Below are 21,731 nucleotides of genomic sequence, written 5' to 3' on the forward strand. Positions count from 1 at the left end.
GGTGGGGTATCAACTGTCAAAGGGACGAGGAGTTTTAATGCTTTGGAGGCAGGAGTAAATGGTGCAGAATGGGCAGTCAGTGTCAGTGTCAGTATCAGAGCAGAGGGGGTTGGTCTCCGAGCAGATATCCAGCTAAGAAGAGGTGGCGATGGGACATTGAGCAGGAGGCCATCACTGATTCACTCCATCTGTTTTCTGTCAATGGGGCAGTCTGCCACAGACACTCAGCGCTGCCTCTTCCCCTCCCCTGCTATTGAGGGCGTCCGACCAACCCTCAGCACACCACACGCCCAGCATTGTCTGAACCCCCTCAGCAAACCACCGCCAGACTGCCAACACACCAGTCTCCTGTCAGAGACCCATTGTGCTCGCTGTCAGATGGTGTGACTGCAGTTCTCTTCACACTTAAGCTCAAACCACTCCCGCTCCCTCCCCCCACCAAAAGGTGCACCTTTTACAGAGCATGAAATGCTGTTAACAAATCCTGCTTTGTCTCGCCAATTTGTTAAAAGCATTTCACGCTCTTTTGACCCGTTAACGCACAAGTCTGAATGATCTCTCGCTGGTTTCTCCATCAATCTGCCCGGTTCTGTAAACTCTTCCACCGACACTCAATCTCCGCTCCCCCCCCCCCCCCCCCCCCCCCCCCCCCCCACCCCCCCCCCCCCCCCATCCCTCCCCTTTCAGATCTCTTAACAATCTCACCGGACTGTGTTAGAGAGATTAGGCAAGGTTCCAAAATACAGCCGCAAAGTCCCATGAGGTTCTGATATCTGAGTGTTGGCCACTATTCCTGAAGAAGGGCTCATGCCCGAAACGTCGATTCTCCTGCTCCTTGAATGTTGCCTGACCTGCTGCGCTTTTCCAGCAACACATTTTCAGCACTATTCGATGAAGCCAAGAACATGCAAGTCCTGGCTCAAGAATTATCCATTTTACACTCACTCGGTGGTACAGAATTAAAACCTTCCTAAACACAAGAATGGAGATCAGAGTCCAGCGTGGAGTGCTGGAAACGCACAGCAGGTCATTCCTGATGAAGGGCTTGTGCCCAAAACGTCGACTCTCCTGCTCCTCGGATGCTGCCTGACCGGCTGTGCTTTTCCAGCGCCACACCCTTGACACTAAACACACCAATGCTATTGTTCAAATGGTCACAATTTAAACTGCAGGGGCAAAGAGCTAACTCCAACTGGCTGAGGCTTTGCCATGGAGGAAGCGCCAGGGAACTATTGGCTCCACGAGATACCAGGTGATTCAAAAAAACAAGGAAACAAGGCTCTTCTGCCGTTTGCAGAGAATGGGTCCCAGTGTCTGACTCCAATGCCACTGCTACAAAATGCAAACAAATCAAGTTACAAATGCGACTGTTCATTTTAAATGGGAGGCTGGTGTAGCTATTGATTCACTCAGGGAAGCTCAGCAAGCGCTGTCCAATCACGAAAAACTATCGAACAGTCGATGATTTGTTTCGCTTGACTACTCAGACAACATCTCCGTGTTTTCAGCAATCTTTAGCTGTACAGTTAGTTGGAGAGTGATGGGTGCAGAAGAAGCTGGGGATTGGGTGGGAGGGATGAAGGAAAGACATTGGGGAGCTTGGTTGGGTGGTGTGGGGGCAAGAGGTTGGAGAGTTTGGGGTGGGGAGGGGGGGAGGGAAGTGAGGTGGTAGCTGGGGGACTGGCAGGAAGTGAGGTGGTAGCTGGGGGACTGGCAGGAAGTGAGGTGGTAGCTGGGGGAACTGGCGGTAGAGGGAGCCATTGTTGGGCTCAGTCAGTAGGAGACCACCTCCAGGCAGTAGGGCTAGTCCTTCAGATCTCAATAGGCTTGCAGGTGGACTCAGAGCTTACAGCTAGTCTTGATCATTGGGCTTTAAGGGGTCACTTACCCCATTCCTCTCCACCTTCAAGGATATATACCCTTTCTCATCTAGATCCCGCCTCCCGTAAAACGACCCAAGATGGGATGACATTGGCAAACGAGCCGCCCATGAATTTTTGTACCCGCTTACCCTCAGACAGCGACCAACATTCAACACAAGAATACAAGAGGTGGCATGGTGTCTCAATGGTTAGCGCTGCAGCCTCACAGCACCAGGGACCTGGGTTCGATTCCCGCCTTGGGTGACTGTCTGTGTGGAGTTTGCACATTCTCCCCATATCTGCGTGGATCCCCTCTGGGTGCTCCAGTTTCCCCCCACAATCCAAAGCTGTGGAGGTTAGGGTGAATTGGCCATGGGAAATTGTCCATAGTAATAGGTGCATTAGGTAAGGGAATGAGTCTAGGTGGGTTACTCTTCAGACAGTCGGTGTGGACTTGTTAGGCCAAAGGGCCTGTTTCCACACTGTAGGGAATCTAATCTCTAAGACACTGCTTCGCCCTAGTGCAGGGCACTCCCATTTAACAAGTGACCACACGAGCTAGTCCAACACGCACGACAGTGCTGCCCTGTTGGAGGTGCCGTTTCCTACCAGCACGAGATGTGGAAGCGAAGCCTTGGGCCTATTCTCCAACGCAGAGGGAAACGATCCCACGGCCCTGTTTTGAAGAGGAGCAGGCAACATCTCTCCCGGAGTCCTTGTCGAGATTTCTCCTTCAACCAAAGTCATTGCATCTAGTCACACACGCTTTAGTGTTTGTGGGAGCTTGCTGCTGCATTTCCTATATTATGTGTGGCACGGTGGCTCAGTGGTTAGCACTGCTGCCTCACAGCACCAGGGTCCCAGGTTCGGTTCCAGCCTCAGGCGACTGTCTGTGTGGAGGTTGCACATTCCCCCCATGTCTGCGTGGGTTTCCTCTGGCTACTCCAGTTTCCTCCCACAATCCAAAGATGGTATGACAGGTCGGCGCAGCATCGAGGGCCGAAGGGGCTGTACTGCGCTGTAATGTTCCATGTTCTGTGTGCAGGTCAGGTGAATTGGCCATGCTAAAATGTCCATAACGCTAGATGCGTTAGTCAGAGGGAAATGGGTCTGGGTGGGTTACTCTTAGGAAGATTGACGTGGACTGGTTGGGCCGAAGAGCCTGTTTTCACACTGTAGGGAATCTAACCAATAAGCAACTGCACTTCAAAAATGAAGTCCATCACTGGCTTTGAAAGGTCTTTGCAATGTCCTGAACAGCACCAGGTTTCTCCTCTTTTCATTTTCTGAGCCTCAAATTCAAATATTTAAGGGCTTAAACCCTACTGCAGATAGCCATGCTAACTGGACACCACAGAGGCTCACAGTGTGAGGGTAGGGGATAATTGAATGAGGCACAATGCCCCCATCCTCTGGTTAGCCTCATCCTTCCCTTCAACATCCACTCGGAAGATCATCTCCATGATGAAGACAATGGAAAACTCCCTTCCCTCAGGATGAAATACTCTTCCCTCAGGAAGAATATCACATGAAGCCCCTCAACCCAACTGGAAAGCATACCCACCATGTCACCATCTGCTCTGCCATACCAATCTTGGACACATACACAAACAAAGTACTGAAAAGAAACTAAAACCTAACCAACTAACAGATTGATTTTCTCCCAGCGCTGCTGCAGTGTGATCAGTAATTGTTTGGAGATTACAGGCAACTGGGAGGATTGCCAGTGGAACAGCAAACAGCACTTCCCATCCACTGACTCCATCTACACTTCCCACTGCTTCGGGAAGGCAGCCAACATCAGCAAAGATCCCTCCCACCCCCCCCAGTTATAATCTCTTCCAACCCCTTCCATCAGGCAGAAGATACAGAAGCTTAAACACGCGTACCAACAGATTCAAGAACAGCTTCTTCCCCGCTGTTATTAGACTTCTGAACGGACCTCACAAATTTCAAACTTGATCTTGCTCTCTGTACACCATCTCTGCAGCTGTAACATTATATTCCTCGCTCTGATCTACTGTGCTGCACACAAACTGAGACTTTTCACATGGGACAATAATACATCAAATCATTGCTTCACAGCTCTCTGTCCTTAAAATACATTCAAGGGAATATGGGTGTCATTGGCTGGGCCAACACTTTATTGCCTGTCGCTAATTGACTTGGAGAAGGTGATAGTGAGCTGCCTACTTAAGCTACTGCAGTCCTTAAGGGTGGAGGGACACGCACACAGTACTGTTAGGAAAGGAGAGCTGGGATTTCAACCCAGCGATTATGACCGAATGACAATTACAGTTCAAAGTGAGCGAGTACTTGGAGGGCATTTGCAGAGGCACAGCGGATTACTGAGTTAGGAATCCAAAGTGAGGGCTACAGATGCTGCAGGTAAGAGTTGAGTGTGGGGTGCTGGGAAAGCACAGCCGGTCAGGCAGCATCCGTGGAGCAGGAGAATCAACGTTTCGGGCATAAGCCCTTCATCAGGAATGAGGCTTGTGGCCCAAGGGGGCTGATTCCTGATTCATTCCGCATTCTTGATGAAGGGCTTATGCCTGAAACGTCAATTCTCCTGCTCCTCAGATGCCTGACTTGCTGTGCTTTCCCAGCAACACACTCATGTCAGAGGAATCCAAAGGCCAGTTTACTGCACTGGCCTATATGCAACCTCAGAGGATGGCCTAGTGGGTATTATCACTGGGCTGCTCATCCAGAGACCCAAGGAACACTCTGGGGGGACCCAGGTTCGAATCCTGCCACAGGCAGTTGGTGGAATTAAGAATTTAATGATGACCAGGACCCAGGTTCAATTCCACTCTCGGGCGACTGTGTGGAGTTTGCACATGCTCCCCGTATCTGTGTGTTTCCTCCCACAATCCAAAGACATGCAGGTTAGGTGAAATGGCCATGCTAAATTGATCCAAGTTGTTGAGAGATGTGTAGGGTAGGGCATTAGTCAGGGGTAAATGTAGAGTAATATGGTGGGGGAATGGGTTTGGGTGGGTTACTCTTCGGAGGGTCGGTGTGGACTTGTTGGGCTGAAGGGTCTGTTTCCACACTGTAGGGATTGTATTATGAACCCATTATTGGGGAAAACCTCACAAGGTTCACTAATGTCCTTCAGGGAGGAACTGTCGTCATTACTTAGTCTGGGCCTACATGTGACTCCTGACCCACTGCCATGTGGTTGACTTTTAACTGCCCTCTGGGCAATTAGGGAGGGCGGGGCCAGTGATGTCCTCATCCCATAAATAGTTAAGAAAAAAACTTCATACCAACAACGTCAGCTTCTTGACAGTGCTCAGAAAGGGCCTAGCTAGTCATAGTGTTGGGTCTCATTTAGTTCTCCATTTAAAGTTAACAGGCTTTTTATCATACGGAAGTGAGAGAAGTGTGGGAGAAGCGAGGGTGGGTGATTGTCAGAGGCTCATTCCCCAAGGATCCTTGAAGGCAAAGTGAGAACTTAGGCCAACATTGATAAATCCTGGAACACCCGCACACTGAGGGGACGGTTTGGTCACTGAACACATGAGTCATCAGCTTTTCTGGCAAAACTTCTGTAAGAGATGTGTGAGACTCTTAAACTGAAAAATAAAATGAAACCAGAAAAAAAAACATGTGGGAACATTGATTTTGGGAATCAGAGTTGTTGAGGGCAGGGGGTCGAGTGTTTGAGAGGTGCAGCATGTATCAACCAGGCATGACCACATATGTTGCTCATCGTCCTCCCCTCCGACCTGTGTAAAATCGCGACGAGGTGGAAGGTCTGTTTCCCCTTTTTCAACATAGAGCATTGCCAAATCAGAAAGGGAGCTGCGTGGCCACAGCTAGACAGGCAAGAGGCTGGAGGAACACAGCAAGCCAGGCAGCATCAGGAGGGACAGGCAGGAGGCTGGAGGAACACAGCAAGCCAGGCAGCATCAGGAGGTGGAGAAGTCGACATTTCGGGTGTAACCTTTCTTCAGGACTGGGGGGTGAGTGTAAGGGGAGCTGCAGATAAAGGGGTGATCGGGGAGGTTGTGTGTGGGGTGTTGAGGTAGGGATAGGTGGACACAGGTCGAGAGTGCAGCCTGATTGGTTGATCTGACCAAGTGTGACCAGGTTTGGTAGCACAACAGAAAATAAAAAGTTTCCTCATGGCCTCAATGAGGAAGATCCTTGGGCTGCTGGACCCTCTACCCAGGAGCAGATCTTGGAAGGGGATTTTAACCTACATTCCCAAACTGGAGAGATTCTATACAAAAACAAAAAAGGGTGGTACGGTGTCTCAGTGGTTAGCACTGCTGCCTCCCAGCGTCAGGGACCCAGGTTCTTTCTATAGATCTGAAACAGAACCACATCCGGCAAAGTCTGGCACTCCAGAAGCTTGGTGCCATCTGGCATAAGAGTGTGGTGCTGGAAAAGCACAGCAGGTCAGGCAGCATCTGATGAACAGGAGAGTCGACATTTCGGGCATAAGCCCTTCTGCTCCTCGGATGCTGCCTGACCTGCTGTACTTTTCCAGTGCCACACCCTCAGCCTTGGTCTCTAGCATCTGCAGTCCTCACCTTTCTCTAGTAAATACACGGGTGGCCAGCCACCCTGCGAGTTCCCCTCCCATCCGCACACCCCAACACGACTTGGAAACACATGTCTGTGCCTTTGCTGCTGGGTCAAAATCCTGGAACTCCCTCCCTTTGGAGCCACCTGCAACACAGCAATTCAAGATGGCGACTCACTACCACCACCTTGAAGGCCCCAAAGGGATGACCAATAAACATTCCTGATGAAGGGTTTTTGCCCGAAACGTCGATTTTCCTGCTCCTCGGATGCTGCCTGACCTGCTGTGCTTTTAATCTTGACTCTAATCTCTAGCATCGGCAGTACCCACTTCCGCCTAATAAATGCTGCCCCAGCCAGCAATGCCTGCATCCCACGGCTGGACAACAAAATGTTAGCTCAAGGGCCCTGGACTACGGCATCGGCGGCCATTTTAACGGGAGGCCTGAGCAGGAGGTGAATGACTCCAAGAGGCCCAAATCTGTCAGGAACAGGAGAACAGGGCCCAAGGTTGACCAGTAACGTGATATTTTAACCACACCTTTGGTCAGGGGGAGCAGAAGGGCTCTCCACGATTTCCAGGCCTCCTCTCGTGACCAAAGATTGTTCCACACAACCCTGAGTTCAAAAGTGAAATGCTCTGACTGCCTGGCTCTCCCAGAGTGTCACGCTAATGGAGCTTCCAGCTGCTTCCCTCCATTGTCCCAACTCCTCCTGCTTGGGAAGTTGGGAAGCAACATGCTATTGAGTCCTGGTCATCAACAAGTGGTTTACCAGCAGGCTGTCAGGAGATTGTGCACGTACCCTTTCCCTTTCTCCTGACACGGAGCAGCCACGTGGGAATAACACACAGCCGCGGCCCACATTCTACTCCCACCCAGTCAATAGCCTCCCGCGCGGCTCCAAAACCAACTAGAAGGACTGTCAGATCGGCCACCATCTCAGTGAAGGGCCAGGCTGACTCGATGGGCTCCTAAGTTGTCTGGTCTAAGTGTACCCCTTGCTATAAGGTTGGGCCAATGTATGCACAGCAAGATCCCATGGTCCACCGTGTGGGAATAACCAGATTGCCTTTTTTCTGAAGTTGGTTGAGAGATAACGGTTGGGTGGGATTCCCAGGGTAACTCCCTTGATCTTATAGAGTCAGAAAATTATACAGCACAGGCCTGGGAGGGTTACTCTTTGGAGGGTCAGTGTGGACCTTTTGGGCCGAAGGGCCTGTTTCCACATTGTAGGAATTCAGTGGGCAGCACGGTGGCTCAGTGGTTAGCACTGCTACCTCACAGTGCCAGGGACCTGGGTTCAATTCCACCCTCGGGTGACTGTGCAAACTCCACACAAACATTCTCCCTGTGTCTGTGTGGGTTTCATCTGGGTGCTCCGGTTTCCCCTCACAGTCCAAAGACGCGCAGGTTAGGGTGGACTGGTCATGGGAAATTGCCCCATAGTGTTCAGGGATGTGTACGTTAGGTGTAAATGTAGAGTAATGTGGAATGGGTTTGGTGGGATATTCTTTGGAGGGTCGTTGTGGACTTGTAGGGCCAAAGGGCCTGTTTGCACGCTGTAGGGATTCTATGACACAGATCTTCTTAAAATAGTGCAGTGAGATCTTTTGAAACACAACATGGATGGAATAATAGAGACCTCCATAAGACCATGAGATTTAGGGCCATTCAGCCCATTGTGTCTGCTCCACCACGCCATCATGGCTGATAGGTTTCTCAACCTCATCCTCCTACCTTCTCCCCGTGATCCTTGATCCCTTTACCAACCAAGAACTGATCTGTCTCTCTCTTAAAGACCCTCATGACTAGGCCTCCATGGTCCTCTGCAGCAATAGGTTCCACAGAGTCACCACCCTCCGGTGAAGAAATTCCTCCTCATCTCAGTTCTGAAGGGTCACCCCTTCACTGTGCCCCTGGGTCCTAGTCTCTCCTAAGAGTGGCTCCAACTCCACTCTGTCCAGGCGTCTCAGTATTCTACAAGTTTCAATCCGACACCAGGCCCTCATCCTTCTCCACTCCATGGAGTACAGGCCCAGCGTCCTTGTATTCATCCCCGGGATCATTCTTGTGAGCCTCCTCTGGACCCCCCTCCAACATCCTTCCTTAGATAACGGGCCCAAAGCCACTCTCAACATTCCAACTTACTTTGGTTTAAAGATGTTCCCCTAAGTGGGTATGCCCTACTTGACGGCCTAAGTGGTATTACCACTGGACTGTTAATCCAGAGGCCCAGAGAAAATTCTGGGGACCTGGGTTCGAAGCCTTGGCGCTTCAGATGATGGGATTTGAATTCAACGAACATCTAGAATGAAGAGTCAAATGATGACCACGAATCTATTGCTGAAAAAGCCCATCTGGTTCACTCATGTTCACCACGGAAAGAAACTGCCGTCCCTACCTGGCCTGGCCCTACACGTGATGCCAGACCCACAGCCATGTGACTCTACACTGCCCTCTGGGTAATTAGGGATGGGCAATAAATGTTGCACTAGGCATTGATGCCCTCATCACGTAAATGGAGTGAAAAAAGAACTACCTCAGTATAGATTCGGGAGAGGTTCTTGAGGTCAGTCTGGAAAAGGGACTGCCAGCCCCGAAAGAAGCCAGCCAAGAGCAGCTTGGGCTGAGCTAGAGAGTTATTGCGTTGTGGATGTTTTGCCAGCATTAAGTCAAGCCTCGGTCTTTTTGTGGCTTCTGTCTCTTTCCTTCCTTCCTTCCGAAGTCCCTGACGAAACCTGCATTGGGACAGTGACCCTGGGATTCCCTGCGGCCTTGCTGAGGTTAGGACTCCCCAACACGCCCCCTCCCCCGTTTTCCGATCGGCTGCGAGACAGCTGCAGTGGCAGCCTCTGAGAGACTGCCCGGCAAGGGGGTGCTCAGACTACAGGTATCCCTCAAAAAGTGTAGCTGCCTCCTCGTCCCCTCCCCCGCTCCCACATCAACAAGATGAAACAAATTCTAAGCAAAGTCTCTGAACTCCCCAGGTGGAAGCTGGAGCCTGGAGTGTTTGGTTTCTGAGGGGGTGGGATTGTTGCTGGATTTGGAAACGTACAGCACAGAGGCCATTCAGCCCAATGAGGATTGCTCTAGCTGCCACAGTCCAGCTGTCTCTTCACAGGTTACAACGGAACAACTCAACTTCCAAAATATTGGATTTTTAAATGCAATTAAAAAATTTCACCACCTTTTCACTCACTGAGTTCCAGACGCTCTGGTGAAGATAAAGTCCCTCCTCAAAAGTCCTTCCAACCCTCCTGCTAATTGCACTAAACACATTTGCTCTCTGCAGTTGTAGACCTCTCTGTTAAGGGAAATGAGTCCTTCCTATCCAGACCGGTCTGTCTATCCTGCTCACTACTTTATCAACCTCCACAAACATCTCTGTACGGCCTCTGCTACTCCAAGGAAAACAAGAGCAAGATAAAAATGCTAAAACATTGCAGTCCTGGCAAATCCTCAAATCTACGTCCTGAAGACTGTGCGTTTCTCCAGCTGTGGTCTAGCTACTGCTTTACATAGTTCCAGCCATAACCTCTCAGTTCTTGCATCCCCATGCCTCAGAGCATGAACTGAAGCATCCCACACGCTCGGAATGGCAATTGATTTGGAAAGGGTTAGGGTTTGGTGACCTGGGTGTCATGGTTACTGAAGGAAGCTTGCAGACAGTGAAGATGGTCGGTGGTATGTTAGCCTTCATAGTGAGAGGTTAGAGTACAGGGAGCAAGGATGTCCTGCTGTAATTATACCGGGCCTTGTTGAGACCACACCCTGCTGTGTGTAGTCTTGGTCTCCTTACTAGATTCTCCTACAGCGTGGAAACAGGCCCTTCGGCCCAATAAGTTCACACTGAACCTCTGAAGAGTAACCCAGCCAGACCCATTTCCCTCTGACTAACGCAGCTAACACCACAGGCAATTTAGCAATCCACCCTGACCTGCACATCTTTGGACTGTGGGAGGAAACCAGAGCACCCGGAGGAAACCCACGCAGACACGGGGAGAATGTGCAAACACCACACAGACAGTCGTCCCGAGGCCGGAAGCAGACCTGGGACCCTGGCATTGTGAGGCAGCAGTGCTAACCACTGAGCCACCGTGCTGCCCCTGAAGGAGGACATTCTAGCTACGAAGGGAGTGCAATGGAGATTTACAGACCGATTCCTGGGATGACAAGATTGATGTATGGACAGTTAGGTCTATATTTATTAGAGTTTAGATCAATGGTGCGAGCGAGATCTGATAGAAATCTATAATATTCAAACAGGACTAGAAAAGGTCTAAGTTTCCCATGACCAGGGAACACAGCCTGAAGAAACCAGTTTGAGCATTTAGTTTGTGATGAGGATTAACATTTTCACCCAGAGATATTAGTTTGATTTGATTTATTATTGTCACATATACTGAGATACTGTGAAAAGAACTGTTCTGCGTGCTATCCGGACAAATCATACCTTACAGGAGTACATCAGGGTGATGGAAAAGAATGCAAAATATAGTGTTACAGCTACACAGAAGGTGCAGAGAAAGATCAACTGTAATGTTTGAGAGGTCTGTTCATAACTCTGACAATAGCGGGGAAGAAGCTGTCCTCGAATCTGTTGGTCTGTGTTTTCAACCTTTTGTATTTTCTGCCTAACGGAAGAGAGTATAAGAGAATGATGAGCCCGGGGAATTCTCTGCCATAAAAAAGCAGTTGAGGTCAAAACATTGAACATTTTCAAGGAGTCAGATAGAGTTATAGAGATACAGAGCACAGAAACAGACCCTTCGGTCCAACTCGTCCATGCTGACCAGATATCCTAAATAGGTCTAGTCCCATTGGCCCATATCCCTCCAAACCCTTCCTATTCATATATGCGTCCTAATGCCTTTCAAATGTAATTGTACCAGCCTCCACCACTTCCTCTGGCAGCACATTCCATACACATACCACCCTCTGTGTGAAAAGGTTACCCTTTAGAGTTGGAAGGTTAAAAGGTATGGGGGACAAGGTGAGAACAGGGGACAGTGTTGGATGATCCGCCATGAATACTGCAGCAGGGTCAAAGGGCCGAATGGCCTTCTCCTGCTCTGATAAACTGGGCTTCTACATATTATCTCCCCGTGCTGCTGCCATCAAGGATTCGTGGATATGCATGGCCAAATCGGCTCCATTATTCTGTCCATCTTCATGGCCTCATAGCTCATTGGAACATCAACACATCACCTCACACTTCTCAGGATTAAATTCCATTTGCCACTTTCATGCTCATTTCATCAATCCACCATTTCTTCCGGCAGCGCCCAGCTTGCTTCCTCATTCTCACCCACACAGCCAATGTTATATCATCCTGACGTTTACATCTCATTCATTGATAAATCCACCAGAAAAAGCGAACATCCTGATAGGCAAATGGGAAAAGGTCTTCCACTTACACAAATACCCATCAACCATTGCTCTTATGCTGATGTAAGTGAGTCCATTTTAGATTCAACTTGTTGCTTTCCCTTGGATCGAGCACTATATCAACACTCCACCCTCTCCCCACCCAAAACCCTGACCCACTCCCACTCCATTTATCTGCAGCTCCCCTCACCCTCCAGCCCTTAAGAAAGGTTCCACCCGAAACGTTGACTTCTCCAGCCTCCTGATGCTGCCTGCCTTGCTGTGTTCTTCCAGCCTCCAGCCTGTCCCTCCTGATGCTGCCTGGCTTGCTGTGTTCTTCCAGCCTCCTGCCTGTCCTCATCATGCTCCAGCATCTGCAGTTATTTTACCTCTAACATTGAATAAGCTAAACAATGAGAATTCTCAATATGGATGTCAGTGCAGGTATCTGGTGACTTCAGCTCACTGTTGGCTGTGAGGAGTCGCAATGTTGCTCAGCACCCAACCGTGTCATAGGGCACTAGCCACTTGCATCCTTTGTCCTCTGCTGGACCATCACACCCATCATGACACCTCTCTGATCCATGTGCAGGCTACTTAGGAAGCACAGAATAACATGGCATGAAACTAGGGAGCAAAAACCCCTCCAGCCTCCTGCCTGTCCCTCCTGATACTGCCTGCCTTGCTGTGTCCCTCCAGCCTCCTGCCTGTCCCTCCTGATACTGCCTGCCTTGCTGTGTCCCTCCAGCCTCCTGCCTGTCCCTCCTGATACTGCCTGCCTTGCTGTGTTCCTCCAGCCTCCTGCCTGTCCCTCCTGATACTGCCTGCCTTGCTGTGTCCCTCCAGCCTCCTGCCTGTCCCTCCTGATACTGCCTGCCTAGCTGTGTTCCTCCAGCCTCCTGCTGGTCTACCTTGGATTCCAGTATCTACAGTTTTTTTTTGTCTCTAACACTGGATTGTTGGTTGGGATGGTGGAACCAAGAGTCTTGGCATTATTGCAACTGGATGCCATACTGAGGGGTGGCAGGGAGGTGGGTGTTTAGAATGCAGGAAGTATAACAGGATAAAAGCAACTCTTGATTCACATCAACTACACGATTGTGTGAAATGGATAAGATAATGCAGCTGCTATCGTTACCAGTAACAGGATATAACGAGCACACAACGAACAGGGTGCATAGAAGTGAAGCTCTTCATGCTTAAGATACTAATCTTTTCTCATGCAAAATGTTTGATAAGAGCAACCCAACATTTTCCATTTTAACGTCCGACTCATTGCATCCATTACTCACCCTCTCTGCTCTTCAACGCTTGTCCCTCTGAATGCATTTTAAAGTCAAACACATGCGAGAGAATGTCACACCATTACAGCTCAAGTTATGTCAGTCTCAAGTCTTCGGTTATCATTGGGTCTGGACCCAACTTCCTCCAATTCTAGCCTCAGAGATCCCTGATTTTCATTGTTTCAACTTTGGATGGCAGTACCTTCAATTGCACAGACCCAGACCGCTGCAAGTCTCTCCCACGTCCATTCAGATTCCCCTCAAAGCCTACCTTTTTAAGCGGGCCTACATTGTGAAGTGGGATTTTCAGCTGATTGAGATGAAAAATGGGAAAAGCCCGATCAGTTCAAAAGAAATTGCTGTCAACACAAATAGCCATGATTTGGACTGGGGTGTACAAAGTTAAAAAATCACACAACAACAATCCTTCACCTGATGAAGGAGCAGTGCTCCGAAAGCGAGTGTTTCCAAATTAATCTGTTTGACTATAATCTGGTGTTGTGCGATTTTTAAACTTTGAACACAAATAGTGTTAGTGCACTTGCTCCCAGCTTGCTTGTTACAGTAAACATCTTAAAACATGAGATCTTGTTCTGTCAATTGGAAATTCTCTTTCCAAGGTTCCTGGCCTTCATTGGAATTGTAACAACTACGTAATGGCCAGGCTTATGAAGCACCTGTGAAGTGCTTTGGGACATCCTGAGGTCCTACAAGGTGCAATGGAAATGCCAATTCTTCCCTTCTGTTAGGGCAGATGACCAAAGGCCACGTCAAAGAAGCAGTTAAAGACAGCAAAGTGCGAGCTGAGCACAAAATGATTTTGAGTAGCCAAGAGACTTGGAATGAGATCAATTGGCCATTGAATGAAATGCTAACTGTGCCTCTCCAGCCCAGAAACCCATTTTGAAATTTGTGTGTGTGATCAGTCACAGGAAGTGGTGTCCCTCCACCCCTGTGGTTTCAACTTCTCAGGGTAGAGGTCTCGAAGAATAATTGAATGTGTAGAGTATGGATAGGGCCCTCTCCAGTTTAATAGTATCCTATAACAGGGCGACCAAAACTGAATGCATAACTCAGAAGAGGCCTCACCAACATCCCATCCAACCTCAACCTAACGTCTCAACTCCTATACTCAAAGTTCTGAGCAATGAAGGTGAGATCTGGCCTTAAACCTTTGCCCCATAAACCCTACACATTCTACCTTTTCAGAGAACTGTTACATTCTCTTCTGAATGTTTCCATTGAACCTGCCTCCACCACACTCCGCGGCAGCACGTGCCACTCGCTATGTTTAACAAAATGCTCTCTCCCCCTCACGTCACTTTTACGTCTTTGACCAGTTACTTGAAATCCGCGTTCTCACCCCTTCACCAATGGGAACAGCTCCACCCTCTCGACACTGCCAGAGCTCCTCATGATTTTGAGCATCGCCACCCAATCTCCCATCATCTGTCTTCCCTTCAGGAAGCAGAGACCCCAACTTCCCCAATTCATCTGTGCAATTCTCTCCCCTGCTGAAGACCAGGTTGCAAAATTTCCAAACCTGCGCAGTTTCCAGAGGTTGAAACATGCCAGGGGTTACAAAACTAAGAGATGGAGGTTAAGTTACAGATCAGCAAAAGGAACAGACTCAAGGAGGCTGAATGACCTCCCCCAGTTGGCATGTGCCAAAAGTTACTGGGGATAGGAAATCCCCTTGTTTTAAGACCAACGCAGTATTGACAGTGTTTAGGTGTTCAGAAGTAAGGGTGTCTTGCTGCAGTTATACAGAGCCTTGGTGAGACCAGACCTGGAGTATTGTGTGCAGTTTCAGTCTCCTGGCCCAAGACAGGTTATATTTGCCTTAGAGTAAGTGCAGAAGAGGTACATGAGGCTGATACTCAGGATGAAAGGACTGTTTTACAGGGACAGATTGTTTCAACTGGGCCTGTATTCACTAGAGATTAGAAAAATGAGAGGCAATCTAATTGAAACGTATAAAATTCCAACGGGGTTGGACAGACCAGATGGAGGCAGGATGTTTCCCCTGTCTGGGGACAATTTCAGGACCATTCAGGACTGAGAAGAGGAAAGAACATGTCTTTATTCAAAGACTAGAGAGCCTGCTGAATCGTCAGTGAGTGAGGCACTGAATGTATTCGAGAAGGCGGCAGATTTTATTTACATTTTTTAAAGATATCAGGGTATGGGGATTAAAGAGCAAGAACATAGGATTGAGATAGAGGATCAACCATGATATTGTTTTGATTTTAAGGGCATCAAAGGGTATGGAGGGGAAATTGAGTTTAAAAATCAAAGTTGATATTTACATTTTAAGGGCGTCAAAGGGAGAAAGCGAGAACATAGGACTGAGTGGGAGAATCAACCTTAATATGACAGAGGCTAAAATGATTGCAACATTTAAGCAGCATGGGTATGTGAATAGGAAGGGTTTGGAGGGATATGGGCCGGGTGCTGGCCGGTGGGACATCTGGTCGGCATGGACGGGTTGGACCGAAGGGTCTGTTTCTGTGTTGTACATCTCTATGACTCTATTTAGATTTTACGGTTGTCAGAGGGTAGAGAAAAAGCAGAGAATATATGTGGCATTGAGATAGAGGTGTGGCAGTGAGATTCAGATTAAGAGCATCAAATGGTGTGGGGAGAAAGAATATTCTGTTGAGTTAGAAGATCAACCACGATATTGCACAGATTTTAAAGGTCAAAAGGTTTGGAGGAGAGAATGGAGGATCAGGCATGATCCATCTGCCTCACAGCACCAGGGTCCCAGGTTCGATTCCAGCCTCGGGTGACTGACTGTGTGGAGTTTGCACGTTCTCCCCGTGTCTGCGTGGGTTTCCTCCGGGTGCTCCGGTTTCCTCCCACAGTCCAAAGATGTGCAGGTTAGGGTGAATTGGCCGTGCTAAATTGCCCCATAGTGTTAGGTGCATTAGTCAGAGGGGAAATGGGTCTGGCTGGGTTACTCTTCAGAGGGTCAGCGTGGACTGGTTGGGCTGAAGGGCCTGTTGTTTCCACACTGTAGGGAATCAAATCGAATCCATTGAATGGGGCAGCAGTCTCGAGGGGCCGAATGGCCTACTCCTGCTATTTTCTAACTGAAAAAGCATCACCAGGATGTCGGAGCTTGCCTCTCCACCCAGTCAGGCAGCAGCTGCTGGCTTAGCATGCAAAGCACAACAAAAACAAAACACAAATAACTTTTTTTTCATTTAAGAGAGAACAGACGAATCCGCCCACCTGCTCCCAAACTCGGGAGATCCAGGTTTCCAGTAGCAGTTCCAGCCTGGACTTGTGGAACCTGCGAGTGGTTTTGAGAGCGATGAAGATGTCCCTCAGCTCCACCTGATGTTCCGGGTCAGCGGACCTGGGGTGGGCGAGTCCGCGGGGCATCTCGCTCTGAGCCGCTAGCGCCCGCTCCTCGGCACCGCTGCCGCTCGGGGCGACTGAGAGCCGGCTTGCCTGCAGCCCGCGCCCGCCGCTCTCCTCTCGCCGCTGGTAACCCACAGCGGCCACCAACAAAAACGTGACCGTGGCCCCAAACAGGGTCAGGAAAATCCTCTTCAAACACAGGCGCATCTTGCCTCCTCTCTTCCTTGGGTTTTGTTTTTTTTTAAACCTTAAACGTGCGAGAATAAAGTCCAATTTAAACCGCACTGCCACATTCTCCAGTCAGTCCGAGCCACGTTTTGAACTCTTGAAGTCCTAGTGTTGTAAAGGGACCCATCGACATTTCCATTAAAACCCCGCTCCCTTCTTAAATTCCACTGAGTTTTAAGTTAGAGTTGTACAGCCGTGACAGTATAAGGATGTACTAACTGGTCTGCAACTCTGTCTCTCTCTGATGCCTCTATCTAACTGTGCTTTTATATCTCCACTGTTCCACCTGTCTGCTGAGCGTGTCTCAACTTGTCACAACTTCTGGAGTAAGTTCCCTGTGTCAATTTCGTGAAATCAGATAAGGAGAGGGGAGGTGACAGGCTGGACTGGCCAATGGTTAACGAGGTTTGAGGGAGGAGGATGGAGTCAGAAGGAGGGAGGCACCCGCCCACAATTGCATGGGGTAAGGGGCCGGGGGGCGAAAGAGGCATTTTTTAACCCTTTGAAAGCCACCACTTTCTTGCCTTACCAACCCTTTCTTCTGTGTAAACATAAGCTCAGCTGTTCTGAAGAAGGGTTACACCCGAAACGTTGACTTCCCCACCTCCTGATGCTGCCTGGCTTGCTGTGTTCTCCCAGCCTCCTGCCTGTCCCTCCTGATGCTGCCTGGCTTGCTGTGTTCCTCCGGCCTCCTGCTTGTCTGCTTTGGATTCCAGCCTCTGCAGTTTTGTTTTGTCTGGAACACAAGTTCACACTGCTGCCTTCACTTCATGCTCGGACCAAGTTAAAAATCACACAACGCCGGGTTACTGTCCAACAGGTTTATTTGGAAGCACTAACTTTCGGAGCACTGCTCTTTTATCAGGTAACTACTGGGACAGGATCATAGGACACAGAATTTAGAGTAAAACAGCATAACAGCAATCTAGGATTGCTCAATATATCATTTTAGTTGCATGTCACTGTGATCTTTTGCTATAATTCTGTGTCTTTTGATCCTGCTCCCACTAGCTACCTGATGAAGGAGCAGCGCTCCAAAAGCTAGTGCTTCCAAATAAAATCTGTTGGACTATAACCTTGAAGAAAATGAGGACTGCAGATACTGGAGATCAGAGTCAAACGCTGTGGTGCTGGAAAAGCACAGCCGGTCAGGCAGCATCCGAGGAGCAGGAGAATCGACGTTTTGAGCATCAGCTCTTCATCAGGAACATTTCTGGTGTTGTGTGATTTTTAACCTTGTCCACACCAGTCCAACACCGGCTCCTCCACATCACGTCTCTGTACAGTTTGCACATTCTCCCCATGCCTGTGTGGGGTTCCTCCGGGTGCTCAGGTTTCCTCCCACAGGTTAGGATGGATTGGCCACGCTAAATTGACACGTTGGTGCCCAGAGATGTGCAGGCTAGGTGGGTTAGCCAGGGTTACAGGGATGGGGTCAGCGGGTGATTCTGGGCGGGATGCTCCTCCGAGGGTTGTGTGGACTCGATGGGCCGAACGGCCTGCTTCCACACTGTGGGGATTCTGTGATTCTACAACATAGGAACAGGCCTGTGCCTGTACTGACCCTGATGCCACTCTCTTTTTGATCAACACAAGTAGAGCTTCCTCTGAAACAAAAACAGAAATTGCTGGAAAAGCTCAGCAGGTCTGGCAGCACCCACGGAGAGAAATCAGAGTTAATGTTTCGGGTCCAGATTGTGGAGAGATGACCAGTGACCCTTCCTCAGAACAATCTGGACCTGAAACATTAACTCTGATTTCTCTCCGTGGATGCTGCCAGACCTGCTGAGCTTTCCCAACAATTTCTGTTTTTGCTGCTGATTTACAGCATCTGTGGTTTTTTTTGTCAGTTTTTAATTAGCAAAGTTTCCTCGACTCTTTGGAACTCAAAATAAAGTTCTTTTAAAATAAAAACGATATCTCGTCAACTCTGCTCCACATCAAACACTCGGGACAGGGGCAACAAGGGGTTAAAAAACAGAGAAACATTTCTTCTTGTTTGAACAGAAAATAGAGTTCCTGTCACATCAAAAACTCTTGGGGAAAGGGACAACAGGTAGTTGGGAATAAAAACTCCTCGAGTTCTTTCAAGGGATCCAAAATGATTATCGGAATTTTTTTAAAAAAAGCCCCTGCAGCGCCGCACACTGAAACCCAACACAAATTCAAAACGTCAAACAGGAACTTATACAACGGAACAGAAACTTAACTAAATTAAAATGCCATTTTCTAGGCTGATGATGCATTCCGAAAATGAAGGAGCTGGTCACAGACTTTAGGAAGCGAGTGGAGGTCACTACCCTCTGTCTGTAACAGTGATGCAGGAGATGCAATGGGATCAGTAAATGGGTAGAGAGACACTGCAGACAGGAGAGGTAGTGGGGCCACCTGGGACCTTGCTAAATGAAAAGCAAAGAACACACTACAATCAAAAATGTTCCCTCTCTAGACTGCAGAGGTTGGCTGACATTCCATGAATAAACAAGGTCCTTACACTTGTAAGTACCGGCCATAATTTTCTGCAGCACGTCAAATTGACAATTATATACTCATGTAAAAGTCAAATTTCCAAAGCCAAATATTTAGCCAAAATATAAAGGCTGACTGATACATACGCACTATTTTTGAGGGGTTGAAATCCAGCCTCTCCAATCATCGTGCTATTTCTGGACATCGCTGGCTGGGCCAGTATTTATTACCCATCCCTAATTGCCCAGAGGGCAGTTAAGAGTCACCCACATTGCTGCGGGTCTGGAGACCAGACCAGGTAAGGATAGCAGATTTCCTTTCCCAAAGGGACGCACGTGAACCAGCTAAGTATTTGAGAGAAGTGCAGATGTTGGCGAGTCAGAGTCGAAAAGTGTGGCGCTGGAAAAGCACAGCAGGTCAGGCAGCATCCGAGGAGAAGGAGAGTCAGCGTTTCGGGCATAGGCCCTTAATCTGGAATTTCTCCTGCTCCTCGGATGCTGCCTGACCTGCTGTGTTTTCCCAGCACCAAACTTTCCGACAGCTAGGTATTTGCAAAAATCAACAACGCTCCCCTTCAGATTAACTCTTTATTCCAGACTCGTTTTGAATGGAATCCAAATTTCACCATCTTTCATGATGGGATTTGAACCCACATCTCCAAAATATTAACCTGGAGTGTTAACCCACTACACCACCACATACTTGACAAGCTTAGGCATCTGAGCTGCTGCTCTGTGGACAGTAAAATCCCAGAAAGACATCTTGGTGCAATTTGAATTCTGTTCATAAAGCTGGAAGGAAAAAGCTAGTCTCAGTAATTGCGTCCATTGGCAGAATTCCATGCTTTCTGCTGTGGCAGGGTTGGCAAAGCATTCAATCAAGGTGCCACCTTTGACCTCTGCCCTCATTAAGACCTGTAGCAATAGGCCCTTGTCCTTCCTTACCTCCCAACTAGCAATGGAGGCTCTTACGTGGACTACTGAGGGGGAAAGGGAAATGTGGCTCTGGTCACCCTGTTACAGGAGGGATATTATTAAAAACTGGAGAGGGTTCAGAACATATTTACCAGGATGTTGCCAGGAATGGGAGGTTTGAGTTATAAGGGGAGGCTGGGTCTTTTTTCACTGGAGCATAGAAGTCAAAGGGTGACCTTATAGAGGTTTATAAAACCATGGGGATTATAGATAAGTTGAACAGCAGGTGTCTTTTCCCTCAGGTAGGGATTTCAAGACTAGGGGGCATATTTTTAAGGTGAGAGATTTAACAAAGATTTGGAGGGCATATTTATTTACACAGAGGGTGGTTCGGATGTGGAATGAACTTCCTGAGAAAGTAATGGGTACAGGCACAGTTGCAATGTTTAAAAGACACTTGGATACGTACATGGATAGACAAAGTTCAGAGGGAATGGCAGGAGCAGACCGGTGGGACTTTACAGTTTGGGATCATGTTCAGCATGGACTGGTTGGACTGAAGGATCTCTTTCCATACAGTATTACTAGTAATGTGGAACTCCAGGCTATTGTTCACAGATCATGGGCTCAAATCCTACTAAGGCAGATGGTGCTATTTGAATTCAGTACAAATCTGGATTTAAAACTAAACTAGCCCTAATGGCAATCACCATTGACTCTGATAAAGGAGAGAATAAATCCTCTAGCAGGTTCATTAATACTGCCCCTATCTGGTGTAGCTTACATCTGACTCCAGAGCCAGTCATGCGGTTAACTCTTTAAATAAAATGTCTTCTGAGCACTTGAAAATAGATGATAAACGATGCTAGTGATGCCCACATCCTATGAATAAATAAAATAATTAATTCACACTAAAGAGAGAAGAATCTGTGTTTTCAAGAATAAGTATTTAAAATGGCACAATCTGCCCAAAGCATTTTATGAAAAAGTGTAATTTGACAAAAATAATTAACTTTAATCAACCTATTCAGACAGCTTATGACATCTCGTGGAGTGCCAAGGCGGCTTAGTGCTGCTACCTCATAGCACCAGGGACCTGGGTTCGATTCCCGCCTCGGGTGACTGTCTGGGTGGAGTATGCATACTCTCCCTGTGTCTGCATGGGTTTCCTCTGGGCTCCTCCCACAATCCAAAGATGTGCAGGACAGGTGAATTGGCCATGCTAAATTGCCCATTGTGTTCGGGGATGTAAAGGTTAGTTGCATTAGTTAGGGGTAAATGTAGAGGCTTGGGTGCATACTCTTCGGAGGGTTGGAAGGGCCTGTTTCCTCACTGTAAGGATTCTTTGAAAATTGGGGGCTAATTCCCTCAAGGACTCACCAACATTTTGATAATGGCCGATAACCTGTTTATGTGACATTGATTGAGGGTTAAATTGGTGTCCATTTATTTATGTTGCTGGAAAAGCGCAGCAGGTCAGGCAGCATCCAAGGAACAGGAGAATCGACGTTTCAGGCATAAGCCCTTCTTCAGGAATGAGGAGGGTGTACCAAGTGGGCTGAGATAAAAGGTAGGGAGGAGGGACTTGGGGGAGGGGTGCTGGGAATACGATAGGTGGAAGGAGGTTAAGGTGAGGGTGATAAGAGGTCAGGAAGAAGATTGCAGGTCAAGAAGGCGGTGCTGAGTCCGAGGGTTGGAACT

The 21,731-nt window shown here is 48.4% G+C and overlaps 1 protein-coding gene across 1 annotated transcript in view; it reads right to left on the reverse strand.

Moving 5' to 3' along the window:
* LOC122542250 (beta-1,3-N-acetylglucosaminyltransferase lunatic fringe-like) overlaps positions 1–16,980 on the reverse strand; it is a 60,457-nt gene extending 43,477 nt beyond the window's left edge. The window contains exon 1 of the mRNA XM_043679791.1: positions 16,288–16,980. Within this exon, the coding sequence (XP_043535726.1) occupies positions 16,288–16,626 (339 nt within the window). The 5' untranslated portion in view covers positions 16,627–16,980. The remainder of the gene's footprint in view (positions 1–16,287) is intronic.
* Positions 16,981–21,731: the final 4,751 nt, after the last annotated feature.

This window comes from Chiloscyllium plagiosum, chromosome 39 (genome assembly GCF_004010195.1).
Source record: "Chiloscyllium plagiosum isolate BGI_BamShark_2017 chromosome 39, ASM401019v2, whole genome shotgun sequence".
In the NCBI taxonomy this organism is placed as follows: Eukaryota; Metazoa; Chordata; class Chondrichthyes; order Orectolobiformes; family Hemiscylliidae; genus Chiloscyllium; species Chiloscyllium plagiosum.